This window comes from Daktulosphaira vitifoliae, unplaced genomic scaffold (genome assembly GCF_025091365.1).
Source record: "Daktulosphaira vitifoliae isolate Bord-2020 unplaced genomic scaffold, ASM2509136v1 Scaffold_2, whole genome shotgun sequence".
Taxonomy (NCBI): Eukaryota; Metazoa; Arthropoda; class Insecta; order Hemiptera; family Phylloxeridae; genus Daktulosphaira; species Daktulosphaira vitifoliae.
Genome location: NW_026099573.1, coordinates 9,856,610 through 9,872,603, shown reverse-complemented (window position 1 = coordinate 9,872,603; position 15,994 = coordinate 9,856,610). Strand labels below are relative to the sequence as shown.

Genomic DNA, 15,994 nt, shown 5'->3' with positions numbered 1-15,994 from the left:
TTTTTTTTTTTTTTTCATATACATATTTCAATTTTACATCCTGAAATTTAACATTTTTACACGTGATAATGAATACTGTACAAGTATGTGCGGACAAATCCTCCATACAAATGCCTTATTATTTAACCGATACATGTATAGACGTCTTTATTTTAATAATAGTTAATATTATTTTTTAATATCATTATAATAATTCTGTTGCAGTGATTGATATTTCAAAGCAGAACGATACAATTACATTCCCGTCTTTTGACTTACGTATTGAGATTGAAGCATCAACCACGTTCCCGCTAATACGGCTGTATATGCTCTAATAATATCATACAATGTATTTACTTATACACCTTTTGACGGAACTGTCCGTATGTTTTAAGTTTATAATAAGTTTATTATAAGAAACTAGTACAATATATAAAGTTATTGTTTATAAATTATTAATGTTAGTTAATTTTCTGTCGTGATTGGGTTTCTGCCATTGTGAAGTCCATGGACTATAACTATTTTCTCGGGTATACACTGTTGTATTGAAAAATGTTGGTCCATCATTTTCATCGCACATTTCTTCATCTTTTTCCTAAAACATAATTATATATTTAATAACAATAAAAGTTATGAAAATCTATGTTCATTATACTCACATTAATTTGAAGCGTACCCTCGGACCATGACTTGACCCAATGATCAACTATTACGTTGTACGCTAAATTCTTCAGCTCGCTTATGTAATTACTGTCGCTTTTAGGAATAGTATCGCATATTTCTTTGTCGTTCAAACTTCTTATAAAATTAATCATTTCATCATTGTTTGATTGTTNGATTTGCTGACCCCCCTATGAAAATATGTGATTTTTCCTGATAAATGAGCATGAAATCGTTGATAAAGTCACAGTGTCATCAAGAACCATCAGCTCTAAAAAGTAGACTCTACTCTATGAATAATATGGCTGTCGAACCTGTAAGAAAACAGCACTACATTTATATCGCACCAACACCGCCAGCCGAGATGATTGACTCTAGCAGTTACACTATTGCGTTCAGCGACAGAAAATTTTTGCAAGTGGGCCTGAATCCAAAGGATGACTTCAATGTTACGGTATGCATTATTACTCCTTCACGATATATTAGTATGTCAGCAGATTGTTTAAATATTATTTACGGCATGAGGGATGAAATAACATTATTTCTACAATCACCTCCGGTAAAAGGAGAGAACATTATGTTATACCAAAATGTCGATTTTAATATAACCAAAGTATTGTACCGTGATACCATGCATTTAGTATTAGAATCCAGAATAGTGGATGGGTGTCGAGTGTTATTGAATAACGGAAACATTAATAGACTTATGGACTAACAGTGTACTATTAACAGTGCAATATCAAGAAAAATAAAAACATGTTTACTATTAAGCCGTCAAATAGACCGAATTATACAATACGCCGACGGTAGATGGTCGGTCTCTAAAATTCAACAATCAAACAATGATGAAATGATTAATTTTTTTTTTTATATAGTATATTTATTTCATAATAATAATAATAATTACAAGGTGAATAATAAATGTTTACATGTTTATGTAAAAAATGTTAAAATATACGGACAGTTCTGTCAAAAGGTGTATAAGTAAATACATTGTATGAAATTATTAGAGCATATACAGCCGTATTAGCGGGAACGTGGTTGATGCTTCAATCTCAATACGTAAGTCAAAAGACGGGAATGTAATTGTATCGTTCTGCTTTGAAATATCAATCACTGCAACAGAATTATTATAATGATATTAAAAAATAATATTAACTATTATTAAAATAAAGACGTCTATACATGTATCGGTTAAATAATAAGGCATTTGTATGGAGGATTTGTCCGCACATACTTGTACAGTATTCATTATCACGTGTAAAAATGTTAAATTTCAGGATGTAAAATTGAAATATGTATATGAAAAAAAAAAAAAAAATATGTTTAAAGATCTATACCTGTTCCCGTACATCATCATGTCACATGCATAACACTAGAAACAATTGCTAATTATGATAGCATTAAAGTATTATTAATATTATATACAAATTATGAAAAATAATTAACTTAAAATAATACAAACTTATTAATATTTACAAATTATATATACCACTCTGAATACTCATCTACAGTCTCGCCATCCGAATTAAAATTAACGATAGGCATTGTACATTCATCTTGTTTATGTGATACAATTAAGTTGTACACACAAACAAGATCTATCGCACGACGATGTTTAAATTCTCTCCTCAACTTCTGACTGTTACCTGTAAATAAGCTCAATCTTTCCGTGCAATTAAAATAATCTAAGTAAACATAATTTTCAACCTTTATAAAAAAAATTAGTCTAGTCCAATAACTTTTAGTTTTAATTTTATTATTATTATAAGTATTACTAATAAATTTTCTACCGTTAAGCCAACGTTGATGCCCATAATCAGATTTCGTGATAAATAATCTTTCATATAATTCACGCAAATAAATCTCCAGATCGACCGATGAGCGATCAATTAATTCATTAATAATCACGTCATATTTTTCATATTCAGCATTATTAACGAAATAACTGATCACTACATCGGCCCAAATGTCGATATATCGGCGTGTATGGTAGGCATCTCTTAATAATACCCTATGTTGATAACATTTATTGGTTTCACAATTACAATATTTAAAATTGTAATCTCCTATTTTTACATTTAAAATATATGTTAACGATTTATATTGATTACTATTACCAATTTATTTTACTCACTTGTGACATTGAAATCCTTAATACATTTCTCGTACAAATTTTTTATCGTACTCATTTTTTTTTTTTAATAAATTAATGAATTTAAAAATTAAAAATATTTTAAAAATAAATTTATTAAAATAAAATAAGTTTATAATTGGAAAATTTTACATACCTTGTGTAGAAGATGCTTGATCTTGCTGGTTCATGGTTTTATTTATACGTGTAAATTATTAAATAATAAATTTCTGGTTTTCAAAAAGACAACTGCACGTCAATGATAATTAAAAAACAAATGTGACAGGACAAGAAGTGTTTCACCGGTTATATAGTAAAGAATAAAATACGTAGGCGTGAAACACATCCAGTGGTGTCATTTTTATCATAAAATGCATACGACAGCGCTCGTTACTGTACGGTGATACCTTTGATGTTGGAAATATGCTTACCTAAGCGTCTGGTAGTCGATGATAAAATTCTTAGAAATTATAGCTATACATTTAATAATACACAGACAGCGTCAAAATTATTTCTCATAAAATTACAGACTCTTATGAGCGTTATAATATAATGATATCTTTTATGTCAGAAATATGCTTATCTAAGCGTCTGGTAGTCGATGGTAAAATTCTTAGAAATTATTTGTACATTCGATGCTAGAAATATGCTTATCTAAGCGTCTGCTGGTCGAAGATAAAATTCTTAGAAAACATTGGGTTTCATCCTCTCCCTCCCCCCGCATTAGGTTAGTTCACGTAAGGTTTCCCCCTCCATTCCATTAGGTTAGTTTACGTTGGGTTTCGTCGTTCCCCCCATCATTGCATTAGGTTAGTTTACGTTGGGTTTAATCCCCCCGTACACTTCCTCCACCGCAAGGATGGTGAGTGAGTGAGGCGGGGGGAACCAGCTCTCTCCAAATTACCCTACTAAGGTATATTAAAAAAAAAAAATGAATAAATAATTAAATCATTCGTTTAAATTTAACTCACATAACTCTATTCATTTGTAAGAAATATATTTTTGAAGCTAAATTATAAAAATTAATTATTTCTCAGCTTCGCATTGCTAAACAGAATTTGATAGAAAATAAGTAGCTCAGAGAATTTTTTTTCAATATTCATGGATTTTTTTAAATTAATTAATTATTACTGTCTATTTCATCATTGAAAAAATTCTCTCAATTTTAGAAATTGAAAAAAATATTTTAAAATTACATTACCATAAAAATTTGTATTTTGCAACAAATATTTTCTGCAATTTATAACGACTATAATTTTTTTTAAATACTGAACATGATAAAATTTCAATAAAACCGATAATAAGGGTTCTTTTGTTATATTTTTTAATGAAAAAGCTAAGCCAAAGAAGGCATTGAAAGAGACCAACCACGCATGTGAAAACGTTTCAGATCGTCTTCAATATTAATCTATATTAAGTTAAAGTTTATAATGTGAACTACATAATTGAAAAAATTTTATTAGATGAACGTTGTACTATTAGAAATTGGATGTTAGAGTAAAAAAAATGGACAATTTTTACAAGATAAAATTATTGTACATTCAATTTTAGAAAATGTTCAGCGATGTTTGCTACTAATTAGTGATTAAGTCAAAAAATAGATGCGGTAGAATAAATTTTAAGAATTTGAGAAACTGATGTTAAAATTTCTTACGAAATTCACCTTAATATTGTAGACAACAATAATTTTAACATACCAGATGCTTTTCTCCATTTCAACCACTCGCACATAGAGCAAACTCTTACATCCTCGTCAATACCATCGTTCTTTTGCACAACTTATCCTAAATACTTATAACTTTCCGTCTCATGAACACTAATTCATTGATCTACTTTCTTGTCAACCATCCAATACTCTGAACCATTATAGCTGGTCACACTGTAGTCTTATATAAAATAAAATAGATATTTTGCACAAATAATTGTAAATATTGAGAGGTGACGACTTTTTGTGAAGTCGCCACCCTCATGGCTCCATTGCAAAAGGAAAGTCAGGTCGCCAACCACTTAGACGAGGGTCTTGATCATAAAAAAACAACATCCAGACCTAATTGGATTTAAAAAAAAAATTGAACAATAAGTGAACCAAATAATATTAAATTAAATAATATATATACTATGATAAAACAAAGTGAATGGTTGAATAAAAAAAATTGTTTATATATATATACTAAAATATAAAGTATTGTTATAGACTATAATAGACTGATACCTTGTAAATAAAACAAAATATGTTTTGTAGTGGTGGACATACTTTAGTATGTCGAAGACCATTACCTTAAAACTAGGAAGAATTTTTAAAGGTAAAAAAAAATAAGATACACGTGAATATTGAAGATATTCACACAATAAAAAATTTCGGTTGATTAAGAATATTAAGAGAACTTTATTAAATAATGATAGTAAAGTTAATAGTGGACAAATTCCGAAGGTAAAAACCACTCTGAAAATGAAGGGACAAGAGAAAAAAAAACAATTATTAAGACAAAAAAAAATTTTAACCATAACTTTTAGACACTACACGTGAAGTGTCTTCCTCACCGGAACAAGTCCGTGTACTACAGGCGCGATGGATAATTTTTGTAATCGGGTTGGCCGGACCGTACTTTGGCACTGTGGAAATAATATATATATTTATTGAGTATACATGACACACCATTGACCAATAACCTAATAAATATCAATACTAGCTCATAGTAAATAATGAGCAAAGAAAAAAAAATACATGTATAATATAAGCAATAAATTTTAACGGAACAAGGGTCAAAACATTAATGTATAACAAAAAATATATACGATACCCAGTCTCGGATGGAACTCATCCGAAGATGGTGATTTCGCCGCCGAAAAAAGGCCGACGTCTTATAACAGCTAATACATAGTAAAAAAAAAATGTCACACGCGGATAAAAATTGTTGGCTGTACGCATACAGCAAAGTACCACGACGGCGGTTCTAAGGTAAGAGAGAGTATATTTCGGGTGAGACACACCGACAACGACGACCACGTTTGGGAGAGGGTATCGGCTTAACAATTTACAAAATATAAAAAAAATAAAAGTATGAACAATATTAAAATAATACAGTTATTGACAGTGGTGGCCAGTGTATGTGTCATACAGGGAACGATTATTAAATTGATAAAGAATATTGTGTGTTTAGCGTTCACCTTGACAGCAACAGTACAGTTTTCTGATTACACGGCCGGATATAACGTACGCGCGGCCATTAGCAAAGCAAAAGAGTAAATTTATCTATTCCACATGAAATGATAATAGATATAAACTTCACATTTTGTCACGTTACAGAAACCACCCTGAGAAGATTTGACGTAAAACGACAAAACTTCTCAAGAGATTGAACTGACAAAAATGGAACTTGAAAGAAAAGACAAAACAAATTTTTAAGATCAGTGTAGAATTATTGATTAGGATTTCTGTACTTCCGCAAAAAGATTATATTATATGTTCGCTTAATCTTCCCATTATCAGGATCTTAGAGGACATATGAACTAGTATTTTTGACATCTACAATAATTTATGGACCATCATACAACATAAAAATGTACTGATTATTTTGTCCAGCACCTGAACTTAATTTATGTGATCGCACCAACACAGTATCTCCGATATTAAAAGTAGTGTGTGGATCTATGCGATCATGATGTTGTTTTCGAGCAAATGCTTTGGTAAATTGAGTTTCACGTGCTATCTCAAACTTTGTTTTGAGCGGAATATTAATACCTGGTGGAAAATCTATCATAGTTTGAACCAATGACTGATGTCTTTCTGGAAAGAAAAGTTCAATAGGACTAAATTTAGTGGACTCGTGAATGATGTTATTCAAAGCTCATTCGATATATGAAACGTAGCGAGGCCATTTAGCATGATATTCAGAACAATAAGTACGAAACAAGCGTCCTATTTCTCGCATCACCCGTTCTGTCGAATTTGACTGTGGGTGATAAACACTTGTCAATGTAAGTGGAATTCCAAGCATCGATAACTTAGACTGCCAAACTTTACTAATAAATTGTTTGTCATGATCAGAGACTATAATTTTGGGTTTACCCCGTTCCGGTATATAATTATTAATTTTTCGATTAATTGCCACAATCAACCGGTGTTGCCAAAACACCGGTAGCTTTTTTTAATGGATATAGTTGAACAAATCGAGAAAAGTGATCCATTACCACAATCATCCAAGCATCGATAACTTAGACTGCCAAACTTTACTAATAAATTGTTTGTCATGATCAGAGACTATAATTTTGGGTTTACCCCGTTCCGGTATATAATTATTAATTTTTCGATTAATTGCCACAATCAACCGGTGTTGCCAAAACACCGGTAGCTTTTTTTAATGGATATAGTTGAACAAATCGAGAAAAGTGATCCATTACCACAATCATCCAAGCATCGATAACTTAGACTGCCAAACTTTACTAATAAATTGTTTGTCATGATCAGAGACTATAATTTTGGGTTTACCCCGTTCCGGTATATAATTATTAATTTTTCGATTAATTGCCACAATCAACCGGTGTTGCCAAAACACCGGTAGCTTTTTTTAATGGATATAGTTGAACAAATCGAGAAAAGTGATCCATTACCACAATCAAATAAGATACTCCATTTCAACCAGCAGGCAATGGTCCATACAAATCAACAAACACAAACTCATTTGGAGCATTGTATTGAATATTTTTCATAAGTCCTTCGACTCGACAAGTTTGAGGTTTTGATCAGTTATGACATTTACATGGTTAACTAGTAAAAAAACTCGACACTTTGAGCAGGCAAAGACAATGGAGAGTAATTCAATTTCAGTAATTGAATAATTTTTTTCTGCAGAATTGAGCAGGCGGCTAGCAAAAGCAATTGAATTACGTTAACCAGACGAATCAATTTGAAAAAGTTCAACTCCTAAACCAAGTTTGGAAGCGTCTGTTTGTATACAAAACTCAGCATTAAAATCTGGATGTACTAAAATAACATTAACAAATAAAGACTTAATAAGTTCAAACTGTTTTTTATTTTCTTCGGTAAATTTCCAAGTAGGTAATGACAACAATTCAATTAATAAGTTCATCAGAGACGCATGGTAGCCTAAAAATTTCCGATAAAAATTTCAAAAGCCTATGAAGGATTGTATGTCTTTTTTATTGCGTGGATTCTTATAATTTTGTACAGCTTCTAATTTACTGTTGTCCATGGTCAAACCTTGAGGAATAATAATATGTCCCAGGAATTAAATTTTTTCCTTGAAGAACTTGCATTTCGATATTTTAAGGGTCATTCCAGACTTAAGTATGTTTTCGAACAACTCTGACAAACACTGCAGGTGATCATCAAAAGACACAGTAGAAATAAGTACATCATCTACATAGGTTTGAATTTTATTGATATGTTCTGAAGTAGAATTAAATGAATAACTGGCAAGGGACGCTTCCAAAGCTTTTCCAAAAGCAGTATTTGATATATTCAGACCAAATAGTATACGCGTAAATGAATATGTACGACCATTATACACAAAAGACACATATTTCCGTACCGTTGGATAAAGTCCAATTTGCCAATAACCAGATGAAAAATTAATAGATGAAAAAAGCTTTTTCCCAAAAAATCTTGCCAATATCTCGTCTAAAGGTGGAGAAGAATCCCTCATTGGAACTATAATAGCATTTATACGTCGAGCATCTAAACAAAGTCTAACTGATCCGTCTGGTTTTTTCACACAGATGATCGGGTTGGCATAAGGTGACGAATTACGTTCAATCACCTCCCATTCAAACATACGATTTAATTCTTTCTCGGCCGCTGGACGCTGTTAGAATGGTATTGGATACGGCTTCACCTTAAATGGCTCATCTTTAATAACATCAAAACGACACGTGTACAAGTTGTTTAGCCTAGGTCTGTCGTTAAAAGCAGTCCGACAGGTAAACAACACTTCAGACAATTTCGATTTGTGCTCAGTACTTAAATTTATTATAGATTTAACTTGGTGACGGATATCGTCCATTACAGGGTTGATTAAATCAGTCATAAGATACATGCAAACTGGATTCTCCGTAGAAGGAGAAACCACAGACACCCTTTGAGTCCCTGACACTGCCTGGTCAGGCTCAGACATATACAGGGTGATTTTTTTTATCATAACCCACTCAATTACTTACAGAATAATAATAATTAAAAAATTTTTTTTTATTACTATCTTTAGTTACACATTATTCTTGAATTATTTACTATGTAATACTTTTTAAGTTCATCCCTTATGCCTGTTAAGGGTGTCAACTTTGTTTTTTTAAATGGTAACACGTATTTATAATTTAATAAAATTTTTGAGTTTTTAAATCAATAGTAAATGGTATTTGAATTTTTAATGAAACTTAATTTGTTTATTAGATATAAACATTTGAAGTTTCAAATTTTTGAGTTAATATACATGTATAATACACTAGGGATAAAAATTACAGGTAGCTAATTGGTTTTTTATGACATCGATATTAGCAGGTACAAAGCATTGTTATTATCAATGGTAGTAAGGCACATTGTTGTGAGTTTATAAATACACTAACTGACAATACAGAATGTATATCTATTGATAGTCATAATTGATAATAAACAATCCGTGACTGTGATAGCAATATCATAAAAAACCAATTAGCTACCTGTATTTGTAATCCCTTGTGTATTATACATGTATATTAACTCAAACATTTGAAACTTTAAATGTTTATATCTAATAAACAAATTAAGTTTCATTAAAAATTCAAATGCCATTTATTATTGAATTAAAAACTATTTTTCGAAATTAAAAAAATATGGTTTTAAATATATAGTAAAATATAATAATATTCTTTTAATGAAAGTTTTTTTTAAAGGTATTCGCATTTGCTTTAAGTGTAGACTAACTAAAAATGATGATGAGTTGGTAAACAAGAAATGTTGCGATAAAGATTTATGTAAAAATTGTTTTAATAAAATGAAAACTGAATGTTTTTGCGGAAAAGACTTAATTGAAGGTATTTTATACTTATTTCAGGTTTAAAAATTGTTAGTATCGATCACATTTAAAGTGCCAGATTGAGTAATTTAGGATAATTTAAATTTTATATGCAAAATAATAGTATTATAATGGCTCTATTATTTCACCAAGATTTTATTTTAGTTTCGGTCCAAGCCGAGAAGGTATTAGTTTTACTATGATGTTTTTTGAATGAAAAAATTTCCCTCGTTGCCCGTTTTCCTCGTTTGAAAAAAATGTCAATTTTTAAACTTGGTTATTTATTGACTTTTTAAACTTCTTTCACTTAAAAGTATCATAACTTTTTGAAAAATTATTGAATCAAAACACACATTTTTTATGATACTTATTATTAATAGATAATTTATTATCATTTGGTATATATTTTTGAATATTTGATTCTTTACCTACTCATCTAGTCATCTCCATGACACCGCCCGAGACGCATCGCACCGTTTTCTTCCAAGGTCAATGCATCTTTTGCTTATTTGCTTTCTTTTTTTTAATTCTATTAATATCTAGTTTTGTACACGTTATTTGTAATTGTTGTATTATCTTATTTCTTGCTCGAATAAACGGTTTTGGGCTGATTTTTTGTTATATAATTAAATTGTGTCAACTAGTATTTTATTCATCACCAGTGTAGAACTGGTAGCTTCGATGCATATGTGAAAATAGTGTTTAATTTTAAGAAATTGGTAGATTACTTCAAAAGCAACAATAACTGTTTTTTCCTTAATTTTATCTCAATTAGTTTAATAATTAGATTATTTAGAAATATTTATAATTATAATTATAATATATGAATAAATAATAATTATAGTAATAAAATTTAGTATGAAATTAATATTCAATAATTTAATATTGTAATTTTTACGGAGATATTATAGAAATAATAAAATAGTTGAAAATTACTTTACTTTTAATGCGAATAAAAATTTAAAGGGCTTGATGCAATACTTTTCAATTAATATATTTTATTACTAATAGCAAAGTTATAAGTTTTATACACTGTACTACAAAGTACTTTCATCAAAAACAAAATCAAATTTTCACGCTTTATTTAAATGTGCAATTACACTTTTTCTATCACTTCTAAGTTGTAATATTAAAAAATAAGTATTTACATATAAAAAACCCAGCACAGGAAAGTCGCGGCACAGTGGTGACGTGGCATAGTTGGATCAAGTATAGGTGGATTATTCCAAAAGCTACATAATCTGCTATTTCCTTATTAATATCGTGATTTAGATAAAGTATGTCGAATGAAAAGGGATTATTAAAAAATATTTCAATAAGTTATAGCATTATTAAGTTAAAAATGTGAAAAATAAAATGTTCACATAAAAATAGCATTCGGTAACCATTTTCAACGTAAAGACAAAATAAAATCCAAAATTTTTTTTTTCCATGATAAATTATATTACATTACCTTTAATTTCAGATATATATGAAAGTGTCAGAATTCCCTGAACACTTTTAAAAGTTAAGTGTAAAAGTAAATGGCAGTTATAAGTTGAAAAATGTTTGAAAATTAGCGATTTTTAAATTTTTAATTTTATTGGAGGTTTCCCCTATTTACGGGGATCGAGGGAAATTTTTAAAACTTTTTAGGGTAATGTCTTCGATTAGATACGATTTGTGATCTTTTACGCATCGTTGAAAGAAATCGGTTCGGTGAGAGCTGAGAAAAAGTGATAACAGACAAAAAAAACATATCAGAGTAAAACCAATCTCAGCTTCGCATCGAAGCTAAAAAAAATTTGTTCTCTGGATTTGCCTTTATGATGAAAATAACTACCGTATTCAAAAATATGTTATTTTTGTGTTAAAATTTTAGGTTTTGTGTTTTATTTTATTATAAAATACCTGACAAGGGGAGTACACTGATTTTCATAATTATATAAATCAAATTGATATAGAATAGTAAGTTAAACTTATTTAAATTTTTTTGCTTTTTTTAAATCGACAAAAATAACTTTGAAATTTGAACTAGCTTATATTGCCATTTTTTCAGTCGTCGGAAGCGACGTACGGTTGCTGAATCGGTAACAATTATGTCTTACGCGCTTAGGGTACAAGGTTTTAACCCGCGTATGGCAAGGAATTTTACTATATTTTAGGTTTTAGTTTCGATGAAAAGCTGAGAAAGTATTCTTTTATGACTTTCTTTTATTTTTTCTGCTTTAATTTGACCTACTATTTTCAACAATACATTAAATTATTACAATTTGTATCTAGTTGAATATATTACCCTCAAAAATTGTCAAAGTCCAGTGTATAAAACTTATAACTTTGTTAACTACTATAACTTTATCAAAAATGATAAAATCAATATAATTTTTTTTATATAGATGCATATGTCTTTACCTACCATTTGGTATATTTTTTTATTAATCTGCTGATCCATTATCTGCTCACAGGGGTATTCAAAATGACAAATTTTTTTTTTAATTAAAATAAATTAAAATTAAATTATTTTTTTAACATATAGAACGAAACATATGCTTTAATCCACCAAATATTGAAAAGATGTAGTATTTCCGAAACATTTTCAAAAGTTAAGTTGAAATAGTTCTATTTTTTATATGCGTTTTTAAGTTTTGAATTTCTCTTGCAGAAAGGTAAACTTTCCGATTAAAAAAAAAGTCTATTGAAAGAAAGGGGTATATACAGGGTGACACTTTTATATATATCTTAAATTAAAGCTAATGTAATATACTTTATTATGGTAAAAAAAAATTTCGGACTTTATTTTATCTTCATGGTGAAAACAGACATCAAAGTTAATAAAAAAAATTCTTTTTTAAATTTTTAACTTTATAATGCTATAACATATTGAAAATTGTATGGATCAACATAACTTTTTTATGAGAAATAATATTTTTTAATAATCCCTTTTTCATTCAGGATATTAATAAGAAAATAGCAGATCATGTAGCTTTAGGAATAATCCACCAATTTTTTAAAATTAAACACTATCTTAAGATTTGCATCGAAGCGTTTTTTTTGATAGTGATTTTAATCACTGTCAGATATCATTATACTTGACCCAACTATGCCACGTCACCACTGTGTCGCGACCCCCCGTGCTGGGTTTTTTAATTTTGGCTTCGATGCAAAGCTGAGAGAGTATTAATTTTACTATAATGTTTGTTTTTTTTATGTCTGTCGTTATTTAATCTAGCTCTCACAAGACCGATTTTGATGAACAATGTGTCAAAAGATCACAAATCGTATGGCTGTCATTTATTTTAGCTTCTGTGCGAAGCTAAGAAGTAAACTATTTAAAAAACAAATTTGTCCCTACAACCTATCTTCTATGTGTAAATGGCAGTCGAAGTTGAACAAATTTTTCATTCGACCTACTTCATTTTAATCAGGATATTAATAAGGAACTAGCAGATCATGTAGCTTTTGGAATAATCCACCAATTTTTTTAAATTAAACACTATCTAAAGATTTGCATCGAAGCGTTTTTTATGATAGTGATTTTAATCACTGTCAGATATCATCTATACTTAATCCAACTATGCCACGTCACCACTGTGCCGCGACCCCCCTGTGCTGGGTTTTTATAAAACAAGTTGCTATTTTGAATCCCTTTCAGTTTGAAAAAAAAATGGTATCATATAAAAGGGTTACTTTAAGGTTTCAATATTAATAAAAACAAAATGTAAATTTGTTCATTTTTCAAAAAGTTATAGCAGTTTTAAGAAAATAAAGTGATAAAAAATGCCAAAATTTATGAATTTTAAAAATTGTAACTTCTTGGGGGATTTACGCCATTTAAAAGGAATGAGGGAAATATACGATACGATTTGTCATCTTTTGACGTATCATTGAAAGAAATTGATCTAGTGAAATCTGAAAAATAGCAACAGACAAAAAATCACAGTAAAATTAATACTTTCTCAGCTTCGCATCAAAGCTAATAGTACAATTTTTGTAAAAAAAATTATATTCAAAAAAATTTACAAATTGTTGTTAATCTTATAAATCAAAGAATAACTAATCAGAATATACTTAAAGAAATAGGAGTAGATATTGCTTTTGGAATAACCACCAATTTTTCAAAATTAAACACTATTGATAGATTTGCATCAAAGAGTTTCTTATGGTAGTGATTTTAATAACTGTCATAATCAACTTTACTTTTTTCAACTATGCCACATCCCCACTATACTGCGACCTCAATTTACTTCCATTTTTTTAAATAGTGAGAGTTGACCTCTTACTTTCATGTTTTCTTATGTCATTAGTGCATGATTTAATATTGCGTAACAGTTTACATATAATATCGCGTGATTATTCCAAACCATATGCTTAATAAAAGGTGAGACTGGAGCAGATTTTATGATTTTCTTTTTTATCAAAATTTTAGTTTCATCGTTTTCGTCAGTTATTTAAATATTTTTGATTTTAAGTTTAAATATTATAGAAGTTATAAGCTCTCGAAATTTACCATATTTTATTATTTATTTACCCCAAATATGTATCACATTTGAATGTGCATGGTGCAGTAATTAAATATTTCATTAACGTAACNTGAATGTGCATGGTGCAGTACTTAAATATTTCATTAACGTAACAAAAATATATTTTTCAAATAATAATTGTTTAACTTAGTCAAATTAAATAGTTAACACAAATATAAATAGTAAGAACAGAAAGAGCATTTATATGATGCCATTCTTGTTAGTAGGGGTACAGAAGGGGGGAATTAAGCCGAACCTAATAGTCGGTTTCTTTACTAGGGTTGCACCAAGTGGAAGTGGGGGCAGTACTTTGTGAAGATCGGGGCTTAATAACGCACAAAAAACATACCAAAATTTGTATACGTTCTCCAATGGCACCAGCCTAAACCAGCTTCTCCTAGACTGGGTGTCGAGACTAATTTTGTCGCAGACGTTTTGTTGATTCTTTTTGGTGCATATACGAGAAATTATTCCTTCCGAGTCTTTAACATTATGTCCACCAAGGATTTGACTCGGACGTGTACCCCCATTGGGACTTTAAATAGTCCAGCTTCTGGGTCCACGCCAGATGAAGGTGTGCAGAGCATTGACTGCCTTTCTCAGGAGATCCGAACAGTGGTCGCACGTCAATTCGACTGCTTACTTATTAGCATTATATAATAAAATCACTATTAAATATAAAATTTAATATTGTGCTATTAATTTTTTAGTTACTATTTTCGAACCAATCCGTTTATGTACGAAGTGTGAATCGCAACAAGGAATCTACACTTATTCATCTCGATGCCCTCAAATTTTTTGTGAGAAATGTTTTAAAGTCCTATATAGAGAATCAAAGGGATATTGTCCTTATTGTGGTGAAAAAAAATTGAAGAAATCATTTTCATGTTTTTCTTAAGTGTAAATAACTGAATAAATACAACTATGACTATCTAAATTAAAATATACCAGATTGTTTCATTATTATTAAAATATGTTATCGTTAAATAAGAAAATAGCATAACATCAATTACTTGAACAAGGTGTGCAATTATGTACAATTATGTCCAAATGATGACATAATTAATACTCATGTAATGATACAGCTAATTTATTTGTTAAATATTTTTTTCAGCGTCCTCTCCTATTTCCATTGCTATTTTATCTTCTATAACAGAAAATTAAATCTTATTCTCATCTTCTTTCTAATGTTAATTTTAACCTACATTATATCATTACTAAAATTTTCTTGCTTAAAAATTATAAATTATTCATCCAGAAAAAATATTTGATACTACCATAAAAATAATTTATGGCTCATTTAAGCAGATTATTGTTGCCTTCGGTATTATAAAAACAAAATTAGTGATTAATTTCTATTTTGAATTAAAATCTTTAAACAATTAAAAAAACTAATGATTGATTGAATAAAAAAATTATATGAACAAAATTGTTTATGTATTTTAGCTTCGTATTCCATAAACTAAATAGTTTATTTTTAGCTAAACTATCGAATAGTTTTAAGAACTATTCGAATATATTGTGTAACTATTGTATATTTTTATTATTTGAATAGTTTTTTGAATGACTATCGAATAGTCCGATAGTTATTATTTGATATTTTTGCATCACTAATTTCAATTAAATATGCCATTAACTAATTTTTTTGATCCTTCCAAGTATATTTTTATGAAAGTTTATATATTAAAAATTAAACTCTTAAAAACTATTTTAGC

General features: G+C 29.2%; 1 protein-coding gene across 1 annotated transcript in view; it reads left to right on the top strand.

Moving 5' to 3' along the window:
- LOC126897411 (uncharacterized) overlaps positions 1-15,994 on the top strand; it is a 55,444-nt gene that overhangs the window by 9,731 nt on the left and 29,719 nt on the right. The window contains exons 4-5 of the mRNA XM_050670974.1: positions 9,659-9,799; positions 14,990-15,301. Of these exons, the coding sequence (XP_050526931.1) occupies positions 9,659-9,799; positions 14,990-15,177 (329 nt within the window). The 3' untranslated portion in view covers positions 15,178-15,301. The remainder of the gene's footprint in view (positions 1-9,658; positions 9,800-14,989; positions 15,302-15,994) is intronic.